Here is a 26,444-nt window from a genome sequence, read left to right on the forward strand (position 1 = left end):
ATCAAGACAGTGTATCTAGATGCAGAAGGAAACCGCATCATGCGAACAAAATCATTACAGTACAGCAGGTTCCCAGCAGCCAGAGGAAAATCACCTGCTGTAGGGCCGTCAGGAGCCTTTCTGAAGGCACCTTTGTGCGTATAAAATAAGCTCCTCGTGGCTGGATGCTGAACTGCCGGCAGCCCAGCACATCACATCTTCGGTAACAGCCCCGTATCAACCACAGTATAAAAGAACCATTTGGGAAAAGCTACATTTCATTACTTTTCTTGCCACTCACCCTCTTGCTCAGCAAGTGGATATCTGAGTGAAAAGGGGAAAAAATGTAAAAAGCTAAAAACTTAACCATTCTTTAAAAAAGAAATCCTTTTGCTTGTAAGACATAATATCCTTTGGAGCATCCTCCCTCCTTCAGGAGGAGTTACATATTCATATCACATCTACAAAGACATAGCTGTATACTTGCCAATCACTGATCTATGGAGTAATTACCTGGCTCATCTTTAAGGGAAAGCAAATGACGAATGCACTGGGGCTTGGTTCCCCCGGCACCCCAATGTTGTACATGAGACAGGTAGACTAAAACAGAGACAGCTAGCTCAGAGGCGGGCATCAGAAGCCCAGCTGCTCTTCTCTTAAGAACACAGCCACTGCTTTCTCAAGAGACCATATCATGGTGACAAACCCCGCAGCTTTGAAACCAAAAGAACTCCTCGGTAGAGCTGATTCCCAAGGAACGTTCTTTACTCCATATGATATAAATGGCACCCTGCTTTTCTCTCTGGTCCTTACTCCCAATCACAGAGGGAACATTAGCCCTCTTCTGCTCTGAGAGGCATGCAGCACCAGGTCGAAAACACAGCAGCTACAAAAAAGAACTTAGAAGATGGGTACCCATCTGGGGGAGTCTTATAGTCAGGTGCTGCCCTCAAGGGGCCTAGAACAAGAAAAATGTCTCTAAAGAAGGTTGCTGCGGACCCTCCTCTTCCATCAGCGCAGGAGAGATGTTTTGGGGGCTGCATTTCTCAGATACCCTCCATCCCCCGGGGTGAATCCGTCTGTTTCCAATGTGGCAAAGATGTGAACGCTAACACACGTAAAGTGTACGCTACACTGCTCACCTGGAACGGATGTAGAGACCAGCTCTTACAGCACAGAAAAGGCTTCCTGGGGCTCAGCCCTCTCACCTGGAAACAATTAAATCTGAAGAGGTGTATTTGCACTTTAGACAAAAAAAAAAAAATAGCCAGCTAGTAACTGTCACAGGTAGGATATTAACTGAAACAGAATGAGATAGGCCAACTTGGGCCAAACCCAGCAAAGAGATCATATAAAACTAACCGGTCTGGCTGTTAAATGTTTTGAGGCACAAAGTTAAGTTTTCCAGTGTAACTGATATTCCCATTAGGCATGAAGGGGAGAAATGTGGTGGTTTTTCCAGGCCTCATTTTGGTGGTCCCGAATGTCCAATCCCCACTTCACTTCCTGCTCAAGCCCTGATGGGGCTGACATCCAAGCTCTGCAGCAGTTCCCTGTCCCCCAAGGGAGGTCTGGCCTCAGCTTTCGTATCAGGAGAGTGACGGCAGGGATGCCGAGGAGGAGTGTCTAGCCACGGCCGGCAAGGTCTCTGCCTAGGAGCCAGAGAGGAAGAGAAACAAAGCTGTTAACACCGCCAACAAATGGCAAGTAAAGTAGAGCAAAATCCCTCCCTCGCTCTTCCGCTGCTTCTCCACCACCCACATCCCACACCTGCACAAGGACATGCACACACCCCGTGACTCTCGGGAGTCAGACAAACTCCAGTGCACAGTCGTGGGCTTCTTTCCCAGCAAAACCTACTTGCTTTGTGTCATGTTTAACCAGGCACTCCCTTCAGACCTGGACTATAATCTACATACCCAAGACAGGAGGCAGAAGCTGTCAGGAGCCCTGTAGTGAAAGCAGAGTATATAAGCTCCACTGGCCAAAAGACCATGCCAAGAAAGTGACATTGCAGTCAGGGGCTACTTGGCTTTTGAGGACGGTCTCTACCATTGTAGTTATCCCAGCCCATTCTGAAATCAGTCATCAGAGCAATTTTAGCTTGTGAGAAATGCTTCCCTCTAGAACACTGTTTCTCAAATGTTAAATGTGCATTTGAATCGCCAGGTCATCCTGTTAAGATGAAGATTCTGACTCAGGAGGCCTGGGATGGGGCCTGAGAGTCTGCATGGGTAATGAGCCCGGGGCCTTGTTAGAGTAACAAGGAGGAAGGCATGAGAATTGTGACACAGTTCCACCTGTATTTTCCTGTCCCAGAAAATGAATCACCATTTTTATCCCACTGGCTGCAATGTCTTTAGAAACAGGCAGGTCATATTTTAGAAGGAACAATCCACTGAATTCTAAGAAATCTGCACAGTTTTACTTTACAATAAATAGCGAGGTACATGTTGTTAGTGAGTCATAGCACAGTGTGGTTGAAGGTAACAGGTAATTCCTGTAGAGGCGCCAAAAAGTATACACAACTCCTACAGACGTTTGCATGCCTTCCATAGTGTCCTTCCCATCTTCACCAGAAGGTGGAGAAAGAGAGCCACGCCTACACCAAGGGCTCCAGTCACACTGGGATCTGGCTTTCCTTCTCTGAGGCTCAATCGCTGAACAGTGTGAGGTAAAGTTTTGGGGGTGGTGCAAGGGGTGGAGAACACAAAACAAAACACCCAGAAGCCTTCTGATAGGTTCAAGTTACTCAACGATTTTATTCACCTATTCTGCACACACACACACACAGAACACATTTCAAATACAGTTATACACACCTCATATGGATCTGAGTGGCATATTTTGATATCAGTGTCACCAGATTAAATCAGAATTCTGTTAAGGACTTATGTCCCCTCTTTCAACAGAGCTGTGCCTAGGACATCAGCAGAATAATTCTATTGCTTGGGTGCCCAATCCAGTCCATTCCCAGCAGTACTCAGCCCATGCCCAAACCCCTCCAAAGGGCACAGTCAGTAATCAGTCCTTTGCTTTTGCCATAGCAAAACCATCACCATATCAGAATGAGTTGATCTTATTACTTCAACACAATAAAAAAAATGTACACAAGCAATTCAGACAGAAAGACATTGAATAGGTAGATCTTGGTCATAGATCTCCAATGAAAAGCTTACTGGAAAGAATAATTTGCTACTTCCTAAAATCAATTTTGAATGTAGAATTACCTTTGCATTTTTATTTACGAATAAGTGCCCAATGCCTGGCAGACTAAACCAGCAGCATTACCCAGTAGAGCGCTACATTCTGCAACAGGGAAGCTATGGACACAGAGGGGTCAGAAACGGGTGGGGAAAGCGAACTCACCTAGAAGTGTGGGGATGGGTGGGATGACAAGTAGAATAACAATTTCAGGCTTTGAGCAGGAGTTTCCTTAGCTGAGTTTACAAAATGCCATACAAGTGATGTAAACCTTCATTTTCTACAAAATGATGAAACTTTGGCTGCTACTCTGAAAGAAATGTCTATTAGAAATCATAACTTACAGAACTTCTACCTAGAGAAAACACAGAGTGTTTACTTCCTTTCTTTGCAGGACATGGAGAATAGGCTGAGAATCACAATAATGGGCATATACTGCCAACTGGTACAATGATGAAACAGACTCTCTGCTTACATATCCAAGTACAGTCTGTCAGTCAGTCAGCATATGAACCCTAATAGAGGCTGTCAGGCAGTCAGCATATAAACCCTAATAGAGTCTGTCAGTCAGTCGGCATATAAACCCTAATAGAGTCTGTCAGTCAGTCAGCATATGAACCCTAATAGAGTCTGTCAGTCAGTCGGCATATAAACCCTAATAGAGTCTGTCAGTCAGTCGGCATATAAACCCTAATAGAGTCTGTCAGTCAGTCGGCATATAAACCCTAATAGAGGCTGTCAGTCAGTCGGCATATGAACCTTTATAGAGTCTGTAAGTCAGTTAGTACCCACAGGAATCTGTCAATCAGCATGCAGATCCTTTCAGAGTGTATCAGTCAGTCAGCATATAGCTACTACTACATATAGTCTTCTGGATGTTATGAGTCTGGGGCCTACTTCCGATGTCTGTGTCATCTCTATGGGAAGTAAGAAATCAATTGTGGTAAACCCAACTCAACTGTTTTATATAATATTAAAAATAAAACAGTTTAAAACACAAACAAGTCTAAATGCATACTGGAAAACCTGGGTAAATTTATCAAATTTCTTGAAATAAAAAAAAAAAAATTCTTGAAATAAATACAACCTAGCTTCTGAGCTTAGCAAAGACATTGAAATGTGCATAACTCTATACAATCTAGATATCATCCTCTCAATTTTTAGAAATGTTTCCCTTGTCCCTTTAACTACTCCAAGTTCCTATAAGTTTCTCTGGAACTCAGATCTCCTGTTTACAGAAAAACCATTTAAGATGGATTAATTTCCAAACAGCTATATCATTTCTTCAAAATGCCAGTACCTCTGAAGATCAAGCGGATTACAAAGAGGAACAGCCAAAACCTCACAGGAAACACTCAACCATTCAGCCTAGGAATGCAAATATACTGTATTCCTAACTCAAAATTCTTGAGGAAAAAGTAACAAAAAACAGACAATGATAAGACCACTTACCACAAAGTTTTAAAGGTGTTTTAAAATATTTTCCTATTCTACTTTCCAATTGAATATAAAACAATCCCCCTATCAAAACAAAACCAAGGCAATACAGATAATAGGTAACAGCTAAAATCAAATCTGAGGGTTAGGAGAGTGAAAGAGAAGCTTTAGTTTAAATCTAATTTAGATTTCTCTTTTGAGTCTGTCACAGAATTCCTCAGTCAGCTTTAAAGCAATAAAAAGAAAACAGAATTGAATATCAACTGCAACTGGAAAATAGAAAAATTGATGATTTTCTATTTTCCTTTCCCAAATTTCTACCAATAGGTAGATGCAAAGGCCTTCACCTATTTCTCCCATAATAAAACTGAAAGCCTCAGCAAAAAGTCCACCCTTTCTTCATAAGATCTGTGATATAGACATAATCATAGCAATGTGGATATGCTACCAATACACAACCACATTAGAACCGCAGAGAAGGACAGGGAAAATAGAGAGGAAGTAGGACTTCTCTAAACTCTGGAGTTCTATTCCATTCTATGTTCTCCTGCTTCTTCCTGCTGAACCTGCTCTGGAAAGATCTTGCTCTGAGAACTGAAGAATGCTGAACCCCGTGTTGTGTTAACAGTAAGAGCACTCAGCTCCTCTTCTGGGGGAAGCACACTCGCACAGGGGTTAGTGCAGAGTAGTCATCCACATGAACATCCCAGTGACTTGTGTCCAATGCTGGGGCTCAGGAGAAGGTAACATAATGCTAGGTCATCAGAGACTTCTCTTCTCACTAGAGTACATACAGCCCAAATCCAAAGTCTTTGGATCAAAATGCTCCTTCTTTTCATTCATTAGCTCTGAATTATTCTCACAGCACCGCAGGAAAAAAGACAGAACTAATGCTCATTTGGGCTAAAGATACCACCAGCCAGGCAAAGTAGATGAGGCAACTTGCTAAAAATGCCACACATACCTCCCAGACCACACCTCATTCTCACAGTCGGGTCGGGGGAGGGAGCAGTCCCACCTCCCAACTCTTTTAGTTTCATGGCCAAGGACAAGAGAAAGGTTAAAAGTGATCTGTACACCACTTTAATGTTCACACTTTCAGACTCAAAATGTTGCTCCTTCGCAAATGCCCATTTATTATAAATTATATGCCCTGTCTCTGAAATAACCTTTTTCAGGGTAAGCACCTGTTCTTCTACTTCAGGGGTCCCCAAACTTCTTACACAGGGGGCCAGTTCACTGTCTCTCAGACCGTTGGAGGGCCGGACTATAAAAAAAACTATGAACAAATCCCTATGCACACTGCACATATCTTATTTTAAAGTAAAAAAACAAAACGGGAACAAATACAATATTTAAAATAAAGAACCAGTAAATTTAAATCAACAAACTGACCAGTATTTCAATGGGAACTATGGGCCTGCTTTTGGCTAATGAGATGGTCAATGTGCTCTTAATGACCATCAATGAAAGAGGTGCCCCTTCTGGAAGTGCAGCGGGGGCCGGATAAATGGCCTCAGGGGGCCGCATGTGGCCTTCGGGCCGTAGTTTGGGGACCCCTGTTCTACTTCTATGCACCCCTCCATCCGCACTCCCACCCAGGCCACTGACCTACAAACTGAGACACTAAGTACACATCGTGTAAATGGTAAACGGGAAGAGCACACTAACATAATTTTAGGCAGAATCTAAGCAAGCAGCCTTTGGAAACTCACTGTGATGTCCTATTCAAGCCAAAAGAATAAAGTGCTGAAGATCACAAGTCAGTGCCTGTAATGATAATCTTTCTCACCCAACAGGTTTTATCTCAGTACCTATCTCTGCTTAAAATTCCCAGCTGTTGTTACCCAAGGACACTTATTTACACAGTGATTTGTTCCACATCACCCTGCAATGTAAATTGTTAAAGACGGGACTAGAACCTAGAATAACCACTAAGACACAGCAGCCTGCTTTTGAGGGGATCCCTTCATCTAATTACACGATCTGCTCAACATCTGACTCCATAAAGGATTCAGAATTCCCAGGTTGCTGCTCTGTCCAAGGAACTACTCTCCCAGTATTTATTTACCCAACTTCATAGGATGGAGCTCTGACCAGGAACGGGAATCAGAATCAACAGGGAAGCTGTTTAAACACATGCATGTGCAGACCCCAACCCCAGAGAGTCTGCATGAAGATTAAGTCTAAAGCAGACCTAGGCACGTGTACATTTCAAAAGTCCTAAAGGGGATTCTAATGAATACTCCTAGATAGGAACCACGACAACAGGTCTTCTATACCCTCCCAACATTACCAAAAGGTAACCTCTATCACAAAAGATTCATTTTTCCAGTTCTTGACCTTCATATAAATGGAATCATACATGTTTGTTCTCTTGCGCATCTGGCTTCTTTCATTCAACAACATATTGTTGGTTTATCTGTTGTTTCTTTTTCATTGCTATGTAATATTCCGCAGTGTGACTATACCACAATTTACCAATTCTACTGTTGAAGGACATCTCAGTTGTTTCAAATTTGGCACTCCTATGGATATATTTGCTATGAGTAGTCTCTTAGAAAAAGTCTTCTATTACCAGAAACACCCTTGGCAAATAGCTAACTTGTTCTCACTAGTTTCTTCTAAAAGACAAGTTGATAACTTTAAGATAGAGTCATCTCTCTCTCCCTTTTTTAACTTTATAATATGAAGAATTTGAAATTAAAAATCTCATAAGACCTCTAGACTTGCTTCTCAGAAAAATGCCCATATATTCACATATTTTGCATACAAATTTTGGGGGAGAAGTATGCTATTATGAGTCATAATACCAAGGGGCTACAAATCCCTGCTGTAAACATTTTCTGTTTAACCCCACAGAGAAAATAAAAAGACAGAAGTGAATAGGTAAATATATGCAGTGAAAAGCTAGACCCCACAGGGTGCCAAAGATTCCTCTAGATTTTTTAACTTAAAAAGGAGTGTTTTGAAAATTACTGGAAAATAATAAGCAGCTCTAATGAACTCTTCTCTGTTTTGACTCGAGAAATTCAAACATCAGTGGTGATTCCTGAATCAGTCATGATTTTCCTTCTGAACAGCCCCAGACGTCCCTAGCTTGCAGTAATTGGCAGAAGCTGGGAGCCACCAGAGAAAAGATATGAATTGCCTTACAAGAGCCCTGCAGCAGCTACAAAGACCTATGCTTAGATCTTGAAGTGAAAAATATAAACCAAGGTATTTCCCACATTCTCAGAGCCAACTTCCCCCCAGGGCATCAAAGCCTTAGAACTACTGCTCATAAAAAGAGGCAAGACCGCTCACCCTATGTCCACCTACTGGTGCCACAGCATCTGTGGATGTTTACAGCCTAGGCTGACCCTTGCAGGACCTGGCTTGAGAGAAAAGGAGAAGGCACGAGAAAGGCTCCCGAAATCCACTTCCATTTGGACCCACTGCAGAGAGAATCAATGGAGCCTACACTTCTCTCTCACCAACCTTACCTTCCCTCCTAGACAGACACTACAATGACAATGACATGCATCACACTGGACAATCCAATGGAGAGGTGAGGGAGGAGGAAGAAAGCAGGCAGGTAAGATCTATGAGTAAAGCACATCTTTAAGAGACAAAGGTGAAGGGAAAATGGGCTTCTGTGCCCCCCCCCCCCCCCGCCCAGCCCCAATTTACCAACATAAGGACTCTAGTGACTTCAGACACCAGGGACTAACAAGAAGCAGGTGTACTGGCCATGCTCTGCCTCAGCCCCAGGTATGCTAATCACCCCAGGATGATCACTGCTTTTCCTCCTCTTCCAGACCACCCTGACTGGGGACCCATTCCAAAGCACCCAACTCCATCAGCTTGTGCCTGGATGGGGAGATAGTTCACACTGCAGAACAGACAAGGTTGGTCTGAAAACACGTGGCCTCATGTTCAGTGTTAAAATTCACGGTGGGGTGTCAGGGGTGGGGGCGAGAAGTTAAATGATTCCTTGGTTATTAGCAACAAGGGCAGAAGGCCAGGACTGGAGGGAAACACACAGTTACACCACCGGAATGCTGACTTGGCTCTTCGGCTGGTCGGCCCCTTCTTGCAAGTCCAGGGCACGGAGAGGGCTGAGCGGCTTGAGGGGCCGGCTCCCAACACTGTAATTTCTTGGACGCCTTATTGTATTCGAACTGGACAGAGGTGTAAAGCTGTTCCTTCTCATCCTTACAGGGGTTTGGCTCTTGGGAAAGTTGTTCTGATTGGAAATGGACGGACACCACACAAATGAAAGCCAAGACAAAAGCTCACTTATAAAGGTTAAATAACCACAACAGATCCCTCTCCTGCTCCTCTGAGACACGGTCTCTTCTAAGACCTGGGCCGTGGCCTGGTCCCTTAGCCCCAGGAAGCTACAGGGTTGTAGAGGGAGAAGCTCCTTAAGCATCATACTCCAAAGCAGGAGAGAGAGAAAAAAAGAAAGGGGCTTTCTGAAGGTCAAACAGATTGTCAGGACAGACCTAGGAACAAACCTACACTTCTTCACCCCATCAGAGAGGTCCTTCTGGATCCTGCTTTCTAAAGTGAACAGCTGGGGGGTGGGGCATTTCACTCCAGTAAACACTTTGCATATTTAAATAGGTTTCCAGGAGCTTTCAAGGTCAAGACTCATAAAAGAGGTACTAATCTTAAAAAGTAATAATTCTAACATCTCCTCCTTTTGGAAGTAAGCAGATTATATAGGATGTGAGTTCTGGATCTGTTTTCCTTTCACACGTAAAAGAAACCCATGTCGTGATGCCAAAGGTTCAAAGACTCAAAGTGACAGGGAACCTGTATATTCACCTGTGGGGACATACTTACAGTTGGCTTGTCACGATGAGTGTTCACAGCCTCCACATTAAGTTTAATGGTTTCCACTTTGCACCCTGGGAAAACAGGCAAGGAAAGAGGCCTTCAGGAAAAAAGCTCAAAGAAAAATTCCTCAGTTTCAGTATGGGAAAGTACACCATAAAAGAATGCATATTTTCCCAAATACATACGTTTAAAAATGGAAGACAGTGATGGAACTTTCCTGGTATACAGGGGCGATGAAGTTGAACTTCTACATAAACTTCAAAGAAAATTCAAAAATCCTGAACTTCCTAAATCCCTACCTCCTGCCCAGCTCCTAAATTCATAGTTACCGTAGGCCACGGGAGTAAGTCGGAAGATGGTGTGGAGTGGGCACCTCAAGTACGGTAGCTCATCTGAAAGCAGAAAGACCAGGTAAGGAAAACTCTCAGTATGGAGTAAGGCCGAGCTAGTAAAAGAAAGAATCTCAGGAGCTCATGAGTTTTCTCTCTTTGACCTAGAGTTACACAACTCCTCCCAAACCCCAGACAATATCAAGACAGCCACCAAAGAAGCCACCCAAGCGGCTGAGTGGCTAAGGAAGGAAGGAAGGCCATTTTAGATCCTTCCATGCAGGCAAAACAGAAGCAAGTGCTGCAGCCAGGACCCACGGAAGGAAGGGTTGTGGCCCACCTGGGTACAACAAAGGCCAACCCGCAGGCTTCCCAGGTCAGGTCGGTTGGCCAGGAGGAGTCAGAGGAGGCAGCAGCACTTCCTTCCGGCTCTACCCAGAAACTATCCTCCCCTGAATCCAAAGGATGAAGATGCCTCTAAGACACCACCCTCCTTGTAGCCAAAGTACCAAGCTGGGAATGATCAACCACTTTCCTGATGCTGCCAGGAGTGTCAGCTCGATGCTGCCCTCCAGCTGAGCGGGGCTGAGAAGCTCTAGCAGCAGCCACTCTCCACCGGGGGCTCCTGCACCAGCAGAGTCAATTCAGCAGAGTTGGCTCGATGGCTGCTGGGAGCCCCACACTGCTGCCTGAAGAATGTACTCCAATTTGAGTGAAAGAAGGGAAGGTCCAGTTGCCAGGGATCCTGGTGCCACCCCCAGGCCGGTCCCCTCCCATGAATGTCCCCCAGCCCTTCCCTCAACGGCACCTGCACCCTTATCCAAGAAGTAGGCCAGGAGGCAGCGCATGACAGCCTGGTGGGAGATGACGAGGACATTGCCCTGGCGCTCCAGTTCCATGATGACAGGCTCCAGTCGCTGCACCAGGTCCTGGTACGACTGTGGGGGTGGGGGGAGTGGAGAAGGCGCTAAGAGGCCAGACGCAAGCTGGCAGGCAAGTCAGTGGCTGTGTCCGGAGTAAAGAGGACACTGCTCCTTCTCCCCAGCTGGCTCTCCTCCTGGAGGTTCAGCGACTTCCCACCGCATGCTAACTCCCCCAGCCCTAGTATCTCTTAAAAATATTCAGATCTTTCAAGAGCAACATTCAGACTTAGAAAACTACAGATTGGTCAAGGAGAGAGAAGCCTGAATTGAGCACATGGTCATGTTTCCTTCCAAAGATTAACAGGCAGAGTATAAGGCAACAAGGGGATCCTAGGGGTTTCCTGGACCTCTGCTGTACTGTTCACCTTTGTGTCACACATCCCTAGACTATAAAGCCACTTAGACCAGGAGTCAGCCCAAAACACTGACAATAAGAGGGAAATCATTCACAGTTCGTATATTTACTTGGTGCTCATACCTGGTGGTAGGATTGAGGGAGTGGAATGAAAAAAAAAGAAGTAAAAAAGATGATGTTTCTTCTACAATATACTCAACACTGTATACACTGTATATAGCCTGCCACTCTTTCCCTTAGAGATCTTAACAAATGAGGCATTTGACTGCCTAGCCTGAATTAAAGACAGGGTGAACCCAAAGGTAGGAGGCTAGCCTAAAGTAACCTTTCTACTGAACCCCTAGCACTGGGCAGTCACTGACAGGAAGGGAATCTCACCTCCCCACCAGGATAGCGATACAGGTACTTCTCTTGATCTCGAAGTGCAAACTCGTCAGGGTACCGCTTCTCAATCTCAGCATAAGTCATCTCCTCGCACACGCCCTGCAAGGAGCCACCCCGGCTTAAACAGCTAGACTGGCCCACACAGCCCCACCCAAATAAGAAAGACGACACTGAAGAATACTAGTTTCTTACTATGTGCCAGGCACTGTGCTGGGTCCCTTCATGTCCTGCAACTGACTGGCCTGGGTGTCTGGGACTGGCACCCTGCAGAGAGGAGGCGGCTTTTCTAGCGTAAGCCACCACTTTCTCCTACTACTGTGGGGAATTCAAAGGTCAAGAAAAGTCAGCAAGACAGAGCAGGAAGCAGAAAAGGAGGGGAAACTCAAGGCACTGGAGAATTCTTGCAGAAGGCATAAAAGTGTACAGAGGAAAAAGAAATGCCTATTTTTGTGCTCAAGGGCAGAGAAAGTCAAGAAAAAAAAATTTGGAAAGGACTTTTTCAAAATAGCTGACTGAATGTTCTAAGCAGAAATTAAAGAACTAGGTTGTTAGCTATTTCTTTTTCCCAGGAAGAAAATATATCAAGGGAACAAATGAAGCTCCACTCTCCCCAGGTGCCCCAAAATCGGTTTGGGTCCCATTAATGGCACAGGTGCTCAAGCAGGCAAGAAGCCCTAACCAGGGGTGAGAGTGTTCCTACATCCTCCCCAAGCCGGCCATAGTTTCGGCTTTCTCAAAGTTTCTACTTCATGGTTCTAGTTTTTACATAATTTAATTGCCCACATGGTGACTTCTGAGTTCCTGCCTGAATAGGAGATGATAGTGGCCATCAAAACTTCCAACTCACAGCATCGATCTCATTGAGAATCTTCCACTGCTCATAGGTCACGCCCAGGGATTCAGCAGTCTGGATAGTCCTCTTCAACTGGCTCGTCCACACTTTGAGATCTGCTATCTCCTGTTCCCCCAGAAACTTCTTCAGAGCTTGAGCAAACTGGGGTTTGAAACAAAAATTTTAAAAGAACACACATACACACAAACACACACACCTGCTAACTCAGCCTATAAGAGCCAATGTGTACGTACACAGTTAAAATCTGGAAGGTGCTACATGTAATAAACCTGAGAGAAAATCGGCTTCAACTGGGGCAATCTGTTCTCTGCTAAGCACACAAATTGTACCCAATAAATATCTGGTGGCTGAATGACCTCAGCAGAAATGGTTCCAAGTTATCCACACTTCAATACAGAGCTAGAATCAGTGAAATGTCTTTGGCATTTGTTTAACCACCTGAAACCACAGCCTAAGCCCCAATAGGATTGAGGAAGAAGGGGATAAAAGAGATGACCTCCACTGTGCCCTCTAACTCTAAGCCTAGGAAATCCAGCCTGCTGGCTAACGACTCACCTGCTTTCCCCGCACCGAGAGGCCAGAGTCACCCCCAATCTTCCCCAAGAGATTGAACTCGCTCTCTCCATGCCGGCAAAGGTAAATGGTCCGAGGCTGGACGTGGATATTCATGAGGTAGTAGACTATCTTGCTTTGGATGTAGTCTTGGACTCTATTCACTAAGAACCGCTGGCCCACATTTATCACCTTGATGAAAGAGAGATCCCTGGGACGAAGGACTTCAGAGTTACTAGCAAGCTCACAGCAGCTCCTCCTCTCCTGTCATAGCCCCACCCACGTTTAAGAAGCAGAATGGGAAGAGCTGGATTACTCCTCAGAATCAAGACGATATAAAATCTCCTGAACTTCCGGTCAGTCCCTCAGTACCTATTCTATGCCATGCAATGAAAAAATGTGATAAACAGAATTTAGGTTTCCCCTCAGGGGCTACATTAGATGACCTGAAGGCTTTGCTAACCTTGAAACTGGGAGAGAAGCACAAGCCCCGTCAGAGGCAGTGGAGACCCAGCCAGAGGACAGCATCACCCGCAGTGAGGGGAGGGCCAGAGGAGGCAGGACCACAGAGACCCCCGTGCATTCCTGGCATCTTCCTAAATCTGGCCTCTTTTAAACTTCCAGGGATTGTATGCTTTGTGGCCATCATGGAATTTATCTCATTATAAAAATAAGGGCTTATTTCAAAAAAAAAAGGGGGGGTAGAATAATGCAAATAAAAATCACCCACACTCCAACTAGAGATAACATCTATAAATACACACACATACACACACTTCCAGACTATTTTTCTATGTAGGACTTCGGGGGCAACTAAAGAATATATTATTATGCCATACCTAGGGCAGCGGTTTTCAACTCTGTGTAAAGAACACCTCCAAATATTAACATTCTGGGAAATGCCCTGAAAAACTCAAAAACTCAAAAACAGATCACTAAAGTGAGTAAACTGCTGGTTATGCACACTTGTCTCTAATTTGCTTGGCTGTAGGACTGTATTCTTTCTTTGTTTCTTTTTTTTTTTTTTCTTTTTTTGAGAGAGAGAGAGACAGGAAGGGACGGAGAGAGAGAAAAGGAGAAAGGGAGAGGGAGAGAGAGAAGCATCAACTTGTTGCACCACTTAGTTGTGCATTGACTGCTTCTCACAGGTGCCTGGAATGGGGATCAGACCGGCTACCTCAGAGTAAAGGCAATGACCCCTTGCTCAAGCCAGAGACCTTGGGATCATGTCAGTGATCCTGTGCTTGAGCCTGTGACTCCACACTCAAGTGACCCCACACTCAAGCCTGTGACTAAAGCGTTCCCGGTCCACGCTCTATCCACTGCGCCACCAACAGTCAGGCTGCAGGGCTGTATTCTCATTTGAAAAGTGTATAACTGCTCTAACTGCATGCCTTTTCAAAGGCCACATTCTCACAGGTTTCTAGGTGCACATATCTTTCTTCAACAAGAACTTGACATTTTGCCACATGCCTACTCCTCACACATTATCAAGTTAACCTGTACTGTATTTCATTCGCTGACAGATGCTGCCATAGTAATGTCGGCTAGCATGGATCAGACATTTCTCTAAGCCAGGCATGTTTCAGAGGACTTCCATGTTTTATTAATATACATAGTATATTATCTGTTATATATATTACACATAACAGATAACATATTATATATACATTACATGTATGTACACATGTACATTGTATTTTATAGTATATATGTATTTTTATATTATATACATAATACATGTATATATACATATTAACATATATTATTTAACATACACACACAAAACACACTTTTAAAATTGATCAAAAATCGACAGATCTCACCTGACTAGGCGGTGGCACAGTAGATAGAGTGCCGGACTGGGACGCAGAGGACCCAGGTTCCAAACTCTAAGGTCACAGGCTTGAGCACAGGCTCATCTGGTTTGAGCACAGCTCACCAGCTTGAACCCAAGATTGTTGGCTTGAGCAAGGGGTTACTCGGTCTGCTGTAGCCCCCACTCAAAGCACATATGAGAAAGCAATCAATGAACAACTAAGGAACCACAACAAAGAATTGATGCTTCTCATCTCTCTCCTTTCCTGTCTGTCTGTCCCTATCTGTCCCTCTCTCTGTCTCTCTCTCTGTCTCTGTCACACATATATGCACAAAAAACTGACACATCTCTAAGGGTGTCCTACAATACCCTAGTTCAAAACTACTGCTCTAGAGCAGTGCTTCTCAATTAAGGGCGATTTTACTCCCCAGGGACATCTGGCAACATCAGGAAACAGTTTTGGTTGTCACGGGTTGGAAGTGTTACTGGTGTCTAGTGAGCAGAGGCCAGGGAGGCTGCTAAATACTGTACATGCACAAGACAACCCCCTACTACACAGAATTGTCCAGTTCAAAATGGCAATAATGCTGAGGTTAAGAAATCTTGCTGTAGAGGATTTATTGATGATAAAAAAAAGCAAGCTTACAAACAACAACAACACTTCAGTGTTCAAGTATAAGTAATGCAGCCTAGATAGAAACCACAAATCCATACTTTGTTTCACTGGAGTGATACAAACATTATGGATCTGGAATGTCAGAAGGATGTTTGGGGTCAGAGAGAGAAATGCTCTTTTCTCAAAAGAGACTCCTGTTTATGCCCTTCACTCTGGGGCCTTAAATCTTACTTGTCATAGTTGTCTGGGTCAAGGGGTCGATAGGTGACTTTGTAGCACTCGATTCTCTTTAGGAAGTCCTCCATCACATTCTCCCTGTTTCTTTCAGGGTAATCAGGGCTTGACACTTTTACTTCCTGGAACCATAGAAGAGAAGGACCTAGTCAAAGGTCTGCCTGCAACAGCCCCCTGCAAATAGCCACTGCTAAATAAAGAAAAGGAAGTCCACAGAGGTGGCCTTTCACTGGAGTGCTGGCAGTTGCCATTCATTGAGCTCCACCCCCACACAGTCCTATGATCCTGGCAACCAAGAAGGGAAAGACAACTGGGGAGTCATGTGCCTGCCCTTGGCTGAAGGACAGCAGCAGTCGAGCAGCCGAAGCTGCTTCTGAGCCCCAGTCCCACCATGTACCTTCTGAGGAAAACAGAATATGCTTCAGTTTCTCCCCATAACCATTTGGAATAGGGTGTTTGATTTGATGATTGTCTGACTTGCACAAGACACCTCTTCCTCAAGTGACCCCAAGTCCCCACGTTGCTTGGAGAGTACCACCATAATACCGTGCATGGATGTCTGCTCAGCACAGCACAGCACAACCCATCATATGGGCACTGGTTTATGCTGTGACCATAAAGGGCATGAGGCACTCAGTCCATCGAGCACTGACCTGACTATTAGACAACTGCTGGGCAGATGGCCTTCCTAGACATGGCCCTGACAGGTAATAAAGAGTCTGGTCTATTCTCAGAATACACCTAGGTCTCAGCATCCAGCTAATACCCAGAACACTGGGCCAGGAATCCTCCAGTCTAAGTCTTGGTCTCATTCAACAGCTAATCCTTACTTTATTCCTCAAAGCCTCAGTTTCTTCTCTCAAGAGTGCAGAATTACAACAAACAGATCAGTCAATGATGCTAAATATGTCTATTTCTTTTGCTCATTACTCTGTTGACTTTCCCCCTCACCCTACCCCACCTCCACATATATAAGGCACAAAGTATAAAGAGACAGTGGTATACGGGGGTGTCACCCACCAGGATGTTGGCAGCAATGACATCAGGATCATCACAGACAGATTCCACAAAGAACACCTGGCCAGGAAGAGAGAGCAGTGATAAATGAGTCAAAAATGGCCAGGCTGCTCATTTAGAGCACAGGCTCACACCTCCTACCCCATCCCAGCCACCACAGCCCCCAGGATTTTCTTTCATGAAAGTGCCTTCAAGGCTTCTTTGTTTAAAAATAACTCTTACCAGATCCCCAGGGCCTCAGACATACCCGCTAAGGGTCTGAGAAAGGACCTGCAAGAAAACACTCAAGGATTGGGGACATGCCCCAAGAGGATTGAATCAAATACCCAATCTTGTCCTCACCAGAGTCACACAGATCCACAAATTACTTCCAACTGCCCACCTCCATTTATCCTTTTTCTTCCAACATGGAGTCAGATCTTACCTTGAAGGAATTCTCCTTGGCAAAGTTCAAAATCATGTCCCTCCTCTCTCTCGTTGTATTGGTGGCATCAAACACCTGGGAAAAGAGCCCACAAAGCTAGATGAATGGGGATCAAGAAATGGAATCCCACCAAGGTGGAGTCAAGGTGGGACTGTGCAGCTTTGAAAGGGTGAAGACCAAGATGGCGAAGAGGTAGGTGAGGCTTACCGCAATCTGCCCACTCTCCTCAGTGAGATATGCCTTGACGTCTTCCAGTGCCACCACAGCACACTGTCTGCCACGAGAGCAGAGGAAGTCAGCGAGACCAAGCTCAGGCAGAGACAGACATGGGCAGTTGCATTGCTATAGGCATCACATCCCTTCCTGCTTGGTTTTCTCACTGGTCAAAAGTTTCCCTAACTAGATCTTTCATTCCCCCTCTGCGAGTTTTACATCATCCTATATCTTTCCCTTTCTCTTTCCATGCTTATATCTTATCCGTCTGCAGGCTTAACCTGTAGCATACATGCATCATTCTGAGCCCTGTTCTTCTACCCACCCAAGTCCAAAGTGTCCAGAAAATAACTTCCACTTAAAATCCCCACAGGATATTTACTGGAAGGAAAACTAAGCCCCATCACATCCACTCTCATGATGCTCAAGAGAGAGCTGGCCCAGAAGGTCACACCTAAGAAGACTGACTCACTTGCGAATCTTCATGGCCTCCTCGTTGTCATGCCGGAAGAAGTCATAGGACTTATAGGACTTAACTGCTTCACGCCGATATACCCCAAGATTAAACACTGCAGAAGACACCAACACCCGTCAGCAGCAAAATACAGTGCCCAGACCAAAGAGAACATCCCAATCTAATGTCAGAGTGGCCAAGGGGATGAAAAAGCACCAATGTATGTTGGGAACAATACCAGATTAAGAGTCAAGTTATGCTCAAGTTTAGATTTATTAGACCTTGGGCAAATCTTAAACTGTCTGTTTCAGTTTCCTTAGCCACTTCTATTTCACAGGGGTACTGCTAGGATTAAACAAAATGATATAAATGTAAGGCTTTGAAAATGTAAAGCATATACTATCAAAGGCATCCCCTTGAGACTAGGCCAGGAGGAAACAAGTCTGTGAACAGGGAATAAATTCAGTAAATCAGGAAGCCCATTTCTGCCAGGGGCACCTGTAACCTTGATACCAGGAAGAATAAATCCCCCAGAGGCCTGCAAGATGCAGGAACTGATCATTTCCTTTCCCCAAGAATGAATGACCTGCACCTACCTTTGGTGGGCACTCCAATCCAGTTGAGGTAGCGTGTGAGTTTCTTGGACACATAGGTTTTGCCCCGGGCTGGCAAGCCAATCATAACGATGAGAGTCGGGGAGTTGGTCATGTAGGACGCCCACGCTAGAACAAAATAAAACAGAATAGAATGAAATGACTAGAGGCCAAGTGAGGTTCATGCACTGGGCTAGCAACTTTATAGTTATATTATTGTTTCATTCTCATAAACCTCAGTGAGGCAAGGGTCCAAGAAGATGCAAAGGAAACTGAAGAGTTACCAGCAAACCCTCCTGAAAAGAGTTAAAGGGTCATATAGACTTTCAAAAAGTCCTCAAAAGAAGATATGCTTTTCCCTCATATCCAAGGTCTTCCAGAGGTAACTGAGGTGTAAAGAGTGAGAAAGACAGTCACCGTGGCAGCTTGTTTACCACAGGAATGATACCGCTGTGCAGGAGGGTCTTGTGCAGAACTGAGCGGGCTCCTATGATAGGTCCAACAGAGTATCTAGGCTGAGAGGTTCATCCATCCTTCAGAGCCAGGGGCAAGAATTAACTTGCCTGTCCCCCCCCCCCCCCCCAAAGAGCCTGGCTTCAAGTTGTTTTGGCTTTGCATTCAGAATATAAGCTTAAGCCAGACTTTCTAAACCACAGTGAGATCTGGTCTGTGGAAAAGCCTACTTAGCACAGGAGGTGACTAGACCTCGGGAAACTTCGGTAAAGCCTAGCCAGCAAGGGCATCAAAGCCAGCCTACCTCAATGGCCAACATGAAGGCAAGACAATTTAGAAGCAGCAACAGTCACTGGTCCATCATTCCTTAGGAAACTTATTTCAGGAATACTGACCTACAGACATCAGTGTGCTGGGCAGGTGGGGCAAACTAGATGCTCAGAGTCGGTCACATGACTTGCTTATAGACACACAATAAGACACCAAAGAGCCAGCACTAGAGTCCAGATCTTGTGCCTCCTGGGTGGCTTTTCTCCATAAAAAGAGCCCATGATTTCTCATCAGCTTACTCACATGTCTTGGCTCCTCTCTGCCCATCCTGCTACAGAGGAGTGGTGGGTGAGGGCGCCACACAGCTGCCAACCATGTTTCTAGGGCCAAGACCCAAATGAGGTCATTGGGGAGGCTCAGACTCCACAGGCTCATCTAGGGCTCACAGATGGTAGACAGAAAGGACTGCTTTGCTTCCCAGCACTGCCTTCCAGAGGACGCCCTGCAAGTTGTTGCCCCTGCTCTACCCTGGGACAAGGGGGCCCTATAAGACTAAGAAACAATTCTATAAAACTGGGGTACTTGGATGGAAAAGTCATCTTTTACCATTTGGGAAAATAATGTAAAAAGATCTCAATGGAGAAGTGGGCGGAAGTGCCAGTAGAATAGACTTGGAAGAAAGAGAGTTTCCTAGGGGTGTTTGGCAAGAAATCCGCGGAAGGCAGAGTGGCAAGGTGGTAAGGGAGGGGTAGACACGGGTCAGAGGGCTTGGCTTTCGTCCTTTACCCACTGTATACGTGGAATTTTCCTGGGCCTGGGCATCAGAAGTGATTTTCATCTCTGTCCAAATCTGCTGTGCAAAGGCAAAGGAAACACCCTGCAGCCTCAGCTAAAGTTAATCCCTGACCTCTGACCCCTGCCAGCTCTATGGACCTGGGATCAGCACTGCCTTAGGTTTCAGTAGTTAAATCCTCTGAGTCTTCACTCTCTCCAGCTCAGCATTTCACTCTTCTCAATCCCCCAGGATCTGGCTCATTACCTGCACTTCTGGGCCTGCTGTGCCCACACCTTCCAGCCCATTAGGCACTTCCCCAAGGCCCTGTTCCCCTCCCTAATGCTGAAAATGAACTGATACTCCGGAGCTGCTCTAAAGCCAAGGAGGGAACCAGCTGCTCTATGTTTATCAAAACGGAAGGAGAAGAATCAGAATAAAAGAAAATACAGGTCACTAAGATCCCCCCCCCATGCCGCCCTTCCCCACACCACCCCTCCCGCCTCTGCCCACAAGATACCCGCAAACATTTGCCCCACCAGGGCTTCTAACTTCCCAGTACAGAACTAACCACACTTCCTATCTCAAACTGCCACATTAGCAGAACTAGGAACATACTGTCCTCCCTGTTAAAAAACAAAACCACCACCACCACTGCCTTAATTTCAATGGCAGATACTTCAGGCTGATTAATTTGAGACAATGTAACACACCCCTTGGCAAATAATGGAAAGCTGTTTAAATCCTGAAAATCTCTTCTATCTTCTTTACACAAGGTTTAACTCACTTTCTCAATCTTAAACTTCTTTTCCCTTCATGAACACACTTAGAAGAAATAAGGGCTTGATAACTTCCTTCCTATGGACAGAAGAACTCAAGCTGAGAGAAGTGAAGAGCATGGCCCACAGTAGAAAGTCAAGGTCAGGGCTCTGTCCAGACTCCTAGTTTCATGGCCGCCCACTCAGTCCCAGCCATCAGCTCCTGTCAGCACATGACAAAGGGTAAGCACAACTAGGCTCTCTAAGCCAATCATTAAGAGTGGTCTGGAAGGGCAATGGTTCCCAGCCTTTTCATGACCAAGGTCTTCTTCCACTATTTGTTCTAAGTAGACCCAACATTTTTAAAATATGCCGTCCGTTAAAATGTGTTTTCATTAGTAAGATCTTTATTTTATTCGCTGGAAGTCATAAAACTGCCAAGTATCTCCTGCTATTTGACTGACAGGCATGAAATATCTAAGTTCTGCAGCCAAACTCTAAGGAAGTTAATGTTTTCATTAACCGGTGCCCAATATAGAATTTTGTAGGACAGTACATTAGTAATGCTGATCAACATTTTAAATGTATCTATCTTTTCTTCTATTATTTCTGTACTAAAGCTGCTAGCACAAACACACAAAGGTGTATGTGCAAGGATGCTCACTGTAGTATTGTGATGGTAGAGAACTAGAAACGGAAATGTCCATTAGGAGGAGACTAACACCTATACAAGGCAATACTGTGCAGAATGAGATAAATCTGGATTTACTGACATGAAAAATAATGTTCACAATATAGTAAGTTTAAAAATGAGGGGGAGGCCCTGACCAGATAGCTTGGTTAGTTGGAGTGTTGTCCCAATGCACAGAGGTTACTGGTTCAACTGATGGTCTCTTTCTCTCCCTCTAAAAAAATCAATAAATAAAGTTTTAAAAAAGGGTAGGGGGAATGGCCACACAAAATTTGTACATTATGAACCCTTTTTCATTAAAAGGAAACACCAGAATAAGATATCGGAAAGAATCTAACTTCACAGGGACAGGAGTAATTGTGAGAAATCTTTTATTTTTCACTTTCTTTCTGTATTGTCTGAATAATTCATGAAGATGTATTGCTTTTAAAGTTAGGGAAAGGTACACATGGGAACTTGTCTGTTACAGACCTACTCAAAATATTAAAGAACAGACAAAAAAAGAAAGAAAAGCATAAAGGCCTTTCCCCACACACACACATTCCTGCTTTCACAGAACCCTGACAGTAGTCATCTGAGCACCTTGAAGACACCTTGGCCAATAGACTCCCCTTCACCCCTATCCCTGGAACAGCTGAAGTTCCAATAAGGTTCCTCTGGAGATTTGGTTCCCTAAAGTAATTCTTCAATCCTCCAGTTCAGTCACTTCAGAGTCGAAGTCAACCAACACAGGTGTAATTAGCAGAAAGGGGATAATGGTTGAGCTATTAATAAAGCAACTGCTGGATGTGAACACTGTATTATGTAGCCAGAGGAGCCTGTTCGAAGGTATAGGCAAATAACAAAGAAAAAGGAAATGAACTAACACATATGCTCATAACTGTATTTCTCCTTTGACTATGGCTTTAACAGTCTCACCATCCAACCGGAAGGGGAGAAGAGATGGGGTAAATGAAGTACCGTGGCTTTAGGACGAACCCAAATGCTTCCAGTGGGGCAGGAGAGGGTGGAGCTGGGAAAGGGAAATCAGAGCCCAAACCAGGAATTAGAGTCCAGAGCATTGAACACCTGGAATTACTGCTTCCTTGGCTAATCAGAAGCCCTCTGCTAATCACGCAGGAAGGAAAGAGGGGGCGAGCAGAAACACTACAGAAGTCAAGAAGGCCAAGTAGTAGATTCCTTTGGAGAACAGAGCAGAGCTAGGACTGACTGACAGTGGGCACTGTGCACAGATTCCCACAAATATCTACTCCTCCCTCCACACATACAAATACATACCAGCTCTCTGCCCCCCTTTGAATAAAGTGCACCTCTCTTTAAGATGTGCATCCATACTCCAAAATTGTTTGATGATACTGTCAAACAAGAGGAGAAAATATCCTTTACAGAAAATATAATTCTTCACAGGGTTCTTTTAAATAGTGAGCTCTCTCAGTATAACATCTGGACTACAATTCGATTTATATATAATGTTTCAAAAATAAATACAACCTGAAAATACAGTCATCAGTGAAAATAATATACCTAGCTATGTGCCTAACACTCTTCTAAGTGCTTTCCTATATTTACTCGTTTAATTCTCACGTCACTGTGGTATCCCAGTTTTATAAAAGAGTAAACTGAGGCATGAAGGAGATAAGCAACTTGTTCAAGGGCACACGGCTAGGAAGTATTAAATTCCAGATTCAAACCCAGGCAGTCTGACTCCAGAGGCTGCACTCAAACATCTCTCTATACTAGGTATCTCCCATGGGGTATTTGCCCTTGGTACCTAGCTTCCGGCCCTAGCAGAGAAAAGAGACCCTAATCATAGAGGTACACCAACTCCAGTATCACATCCAAATAGCCTGCCTCAGCAACAGTGCAAACCCTAGTAAGCCTCATTGGCTCCAGGTGAAAAGAGATTATCATCGTTAATCATGAGACTGACAAGGGCATGACATCAAGGTCGAGACTCGGGGAGAAAGCTCTGAACATGAGATGATTCCAGGTTTCATGCAGCTTGGCTATTTCCACCTGCTGATATATATAACCACTGAAGTGAGAACTGACTGACAGGGTTCCAAAGCACAATGCAATATGGAAGAAGGGGGAAGAGTTAGTATGCCTTTAGGTTCCTCAAGACATCTGAGGCCCAGTGGCCCAGGACCTTCTGAACCGAGCTATGCACTGTTGAGGTCTATAATGATGCTTAGGAACACAGATAGATGCTTCATCTCTCTGTAATCGCACCTGCCATCTTTGTCTAAAGAATTGGCGTTAAAATACTCCTGTGAAACCTGTCTCCAGAGACATGAACCCATAGGGAACACAGTTTGCAAAATTCAAAGGCAAAACCTGCAAGAAAGTAAGGTGCCTAAGACACACAGAAAAGTCAAATGTCAGGGCTGATCCCACAGAGGGCTACAGATATGAGCTATTGAGTCCTACCCAACAATTTCTACAGTGAGCAGCATCCTCACAAAATGCAGCTCAAGAAACAAAGGGAAACTGTTAACAGAATCAGCCCCAACTAATTCCTGCACACTGCCACTCTGACTTACTCAGTGTGTACTACTAATGCTTTCCCTAACTTTTAATACCAAGTGTGCAGATAACCGCAGGAGACAGACTCAGTTAAAGAAAGCAATGAGGAAATGCCAGGCCATCCCAGAGTCTAGCTCCAAGGACAGACATTTCACTAAGTCTGCTTGTTTCAGCCAGGAACTTCTCCTTGTAGACCTTGTTTTAAATTCCTGTGTTAAAGAATTATTCCTCATTCCTACCAAGCTGCAAAGTCTAGGATTACAACTATATTCCAAGGAAAAAATTCTGGGAGAGAGAAAACCCTCCTTTTTCTTAGAACTTACAACATTTCTTTTCTGATATTCGAAGATTTGAGGCTTTTGTCTCATAGCTGCTGTTGTTCTGTTCTGAGGACAATGCATTATTCCTAGACATGGTGGCTCTTCAGGAGATGTCTGGAAAGGACAAAAGGAATGTAAGGAAGAGAAAAGAGAAGACATCCTTCAAAACATTCAGTGAAGAGGATCAGAGCTGTACAAGTGAAAACACCCTGGGCCAAGAGTCAAGTCCAGCCCTCTTTCTACCAATTGATAGCTACATGCCCGAGGATAAGTCATGACACCCAAGCCCCGCTTCCTCATCTATATATAAATAGAACGCTAGAACTTTGTATTTACAATTTGATTTAGGAGTTACATTATCTCCTTCAGTCTTTCCAATATTCCTTAAGAGAGATTTTGCCACCATTATTACTTCTTTCAATTTTACAGATTAAAAAACTGTCAGTCAAATTAAGTGGCTTATCCAAGTTCCTTCCTGAGTTCAAAATCTGGTATAAGAATCTGGGGAACAGTTGGGGGATGGGGTGGGTTGCAAAAAGATAGTTTATTATCACAAATAAATGGCAGTCTAATGGTAGAATTTAATCTTGCAAAAGAAAAAAAATGAGAAATTGGGAAACTATCAAACATGTTTCCTGGAGGAAAAACTGTAACTGGATACCCCATTTCTAACACGTCACCATTTCTCCTCCGGTGCTCTTATTCTTTAGCCCTTACTCCGCACCCTCTCCCCATCTATCCCCGGGACAACGTCTATAGAAGGAACACTGGAGCACAAAAGAAGTGTTAAATGCCTTCTTCAAGGTCACCTACGAAATAAAGGTAAAGTCCTAACTCAAACTGGGGTGGGAGAGACCCGAGCTCACTCCCCAAACCCAGACAAGGAATTTGTGAGAAAAGAAGGTCCTATTGCTTTAAGAATCTTGCAGGGTTCTTCCACTGACCACGCAAATCCTCCAACCAAACACCAGCTGCGATTCCAAGTCCCTGAACGTCCGCACTCCGGGCTAAGACTGGGGTCCGGCACTTCCCCAAAACAGCAACGCACCAACGTCTTGCACCTCATCCGGGTGCACGCAGCCCCCCTCCGCCCTCCTTCCCTGGCTCTTCCAGGCGCTGGACAGCTGTCGCTCACCCTATGATCCCTAATATCCCTCCCGGTAGTGACCCCAGCACTTCCCCCGTAACGCGGCAGCCACGAGCCCAGCGGACAGACTGTGGCCTGGGGCACCTCACACCAGTCCCTAGCAATTCCAGTGCCCCAGTCTGGCTCCACCCACCCTTACGTTAGTCCTCACCTGGAGAGAATCATCGACCAATCCAGCGCCCGCAGACTTCAGGGGGCGGGGCTCAAATAAGAATCGTGGCCGCTAGCTCCTGGAGGATGGAACTGTGAAGGGGACAGACTGTAAGTTTCCAAGTTTCTCAGCACAGTGGAGGTTGGTTGCATCGTTGCTTGGCAACTAATAGGGCTGGGGGCGGAGTTTATTAAAATCTTTACCTTTTTTTTATACTATCGCGAGAGTGGACTAAGCTGTTTTGAGAGGGTGTGACTTTTTAAATGAGAAAACGCTGCAGAAATTAACCTTTTCCTACCTGAATCTCAGTGAGACCTGTTAGATTCGTAAATTAGAAGGTGAGCTTTAGAAAGTGCTTTGCTAGAGTAATCTACCACCCTACTTGAGCCGATTACACCTAGGGTGTTTGTATATCCTTACCATCGGTCAGACACTAACTTAAGAAAACCAACTAACTGATGAACCGCGAGCTTCCCTGGACCCATCCACATAGTGGACTTCTAACCACCTTTATTCTCCTTCCTGCCTTCCACACTATGCTTTCTGTTATGGACATCTTGAAGAACCAGAGGGAAACGGCTGAAACAGGAAAATGGGTGTGAAATATTCAAAGATTGCATATAACTTACTCAGGGGTAGAGGCTTCTACAGTGGAAGTGATTTTGCACACTTCAAGTGAACTTCCCGTTGCCCCCACGTCCGTTTGATGCTTGATTCTGTTGATAAACCCCGTCTACGCAAGTTTGGGCTTGCAGCTCTATCGGGATGGAAAAAGAACAGTGAGTACGGATTTGAAAGAGAAGTGAACCCAGAAATATCTTTATTCCTTCTTTACCTGGGGATTAAATTCATCCTTAAGACCTCTCTAATACTATATCCTCTCTGAAATCTATTACAACTCCGAGTATATTTATAGTTGCCCTCTGTGCCTATATAACTCTATCCATTCGGCAAGTACTTAGTGAGCATTTATTTGCTAGGCACAGTCCTTGGTTCTTGGGATACAGGGTGAAAAGGGTCGCGTAATTTAGCATTATTACATTGCTGTGAAATTTAGTGGTTACGTGTCCTTTACACCTTACCCTCTCTTCCGATTACAGTGAGTACTTATACTGAAGGCAGGAATGGATCATCTTATTTGTA

The 26,444-nt window shown here is 44.7% G+C and overlaps 1 protein-coding gene across 5 annotated transcripts; it reads right to left on the reverse strand.

Moving 5' to 3' along the window:
• Positions 1 to 1,101: 1,101 nt before the first annotated feature.
• Positions 1,102 to 26,058, reverse strand: PFKFB2 (6-phosphofructo-2-kinase/fructose-2,6-biphosphatase 2). Of its 5 annotated transcripts, none has more exons than XM_066261496.1 (18): positions 25,931 to 26,058; positions 25,302 to 25,393; positions 24,007 to 24,117; positions 18,217 to 18,342; positions 17,639 to 17,735; positions 17,161 to 17,227; positions 16,954 to 17,028; positions 16,533 to 16,589; positions 15,510 to 15,634; positions 12,847 to 13,054; positions 12,286 to 12,432; positions 11,433 to 11,537; positions 10,585 to 10,714; positions 10,312 to 10,401; positions 9,777 to 9,839; positions 9,454 to 9,518; positions 8,669 to 8,848; positions 1,102 to 1,631 (listed from the first exon to the last, which is right to left on the reverse strand). In XM_066261496.1, exons 3-18 carry the CDS (start codon positions 24,095 to 24,097, stop codon positions 1,569 to 1,571), a joined length of 1,689 nt encoding a protein of 562 aa, XP_066117593.1. In that variant the 5' UTR covers positions 24,098 to 24,117; positions 25,302 to 25,393; positions 25,931 to 26,058; the 3' UTR covers positions 1,102 to 1,568. The 5 variants fall into 5 exon arrangements, with proteins under 5 accessions (XP_066117593.1, XP_066117591.1, XP_066117594.1 ...); XM_066261494.1 differs by having other exon boundaries at positions 8,657 to 8,848; positions 24,007 to 24,102; positions 25,290 to 25,393; XM_066261497.1 differs by lacking the exon at positions 10,312 to 10,401 and having other exon boundaries at positions 8,657 to 8,848.
• Positions 26,059 to 26,444: the final 386 nt, after the last annotated feature.

This window comes from Saccopteryx bilineata, chromosome 2, assembly GCF_036850765.1.
Source record: "Saccopteryx bilineata isolate mSacBil1 chromosome 2, mSacBil1_pri_phased_curated, whole genome shotgun sequence".
NCBI classification, from domain to species: domain Eukaryota; kingdom Metazoa; phylum Chordata; class Mammalia; order Chiroptera; family Emballonuridae; genus Saccopteryx; species Saccopteryx bilineata.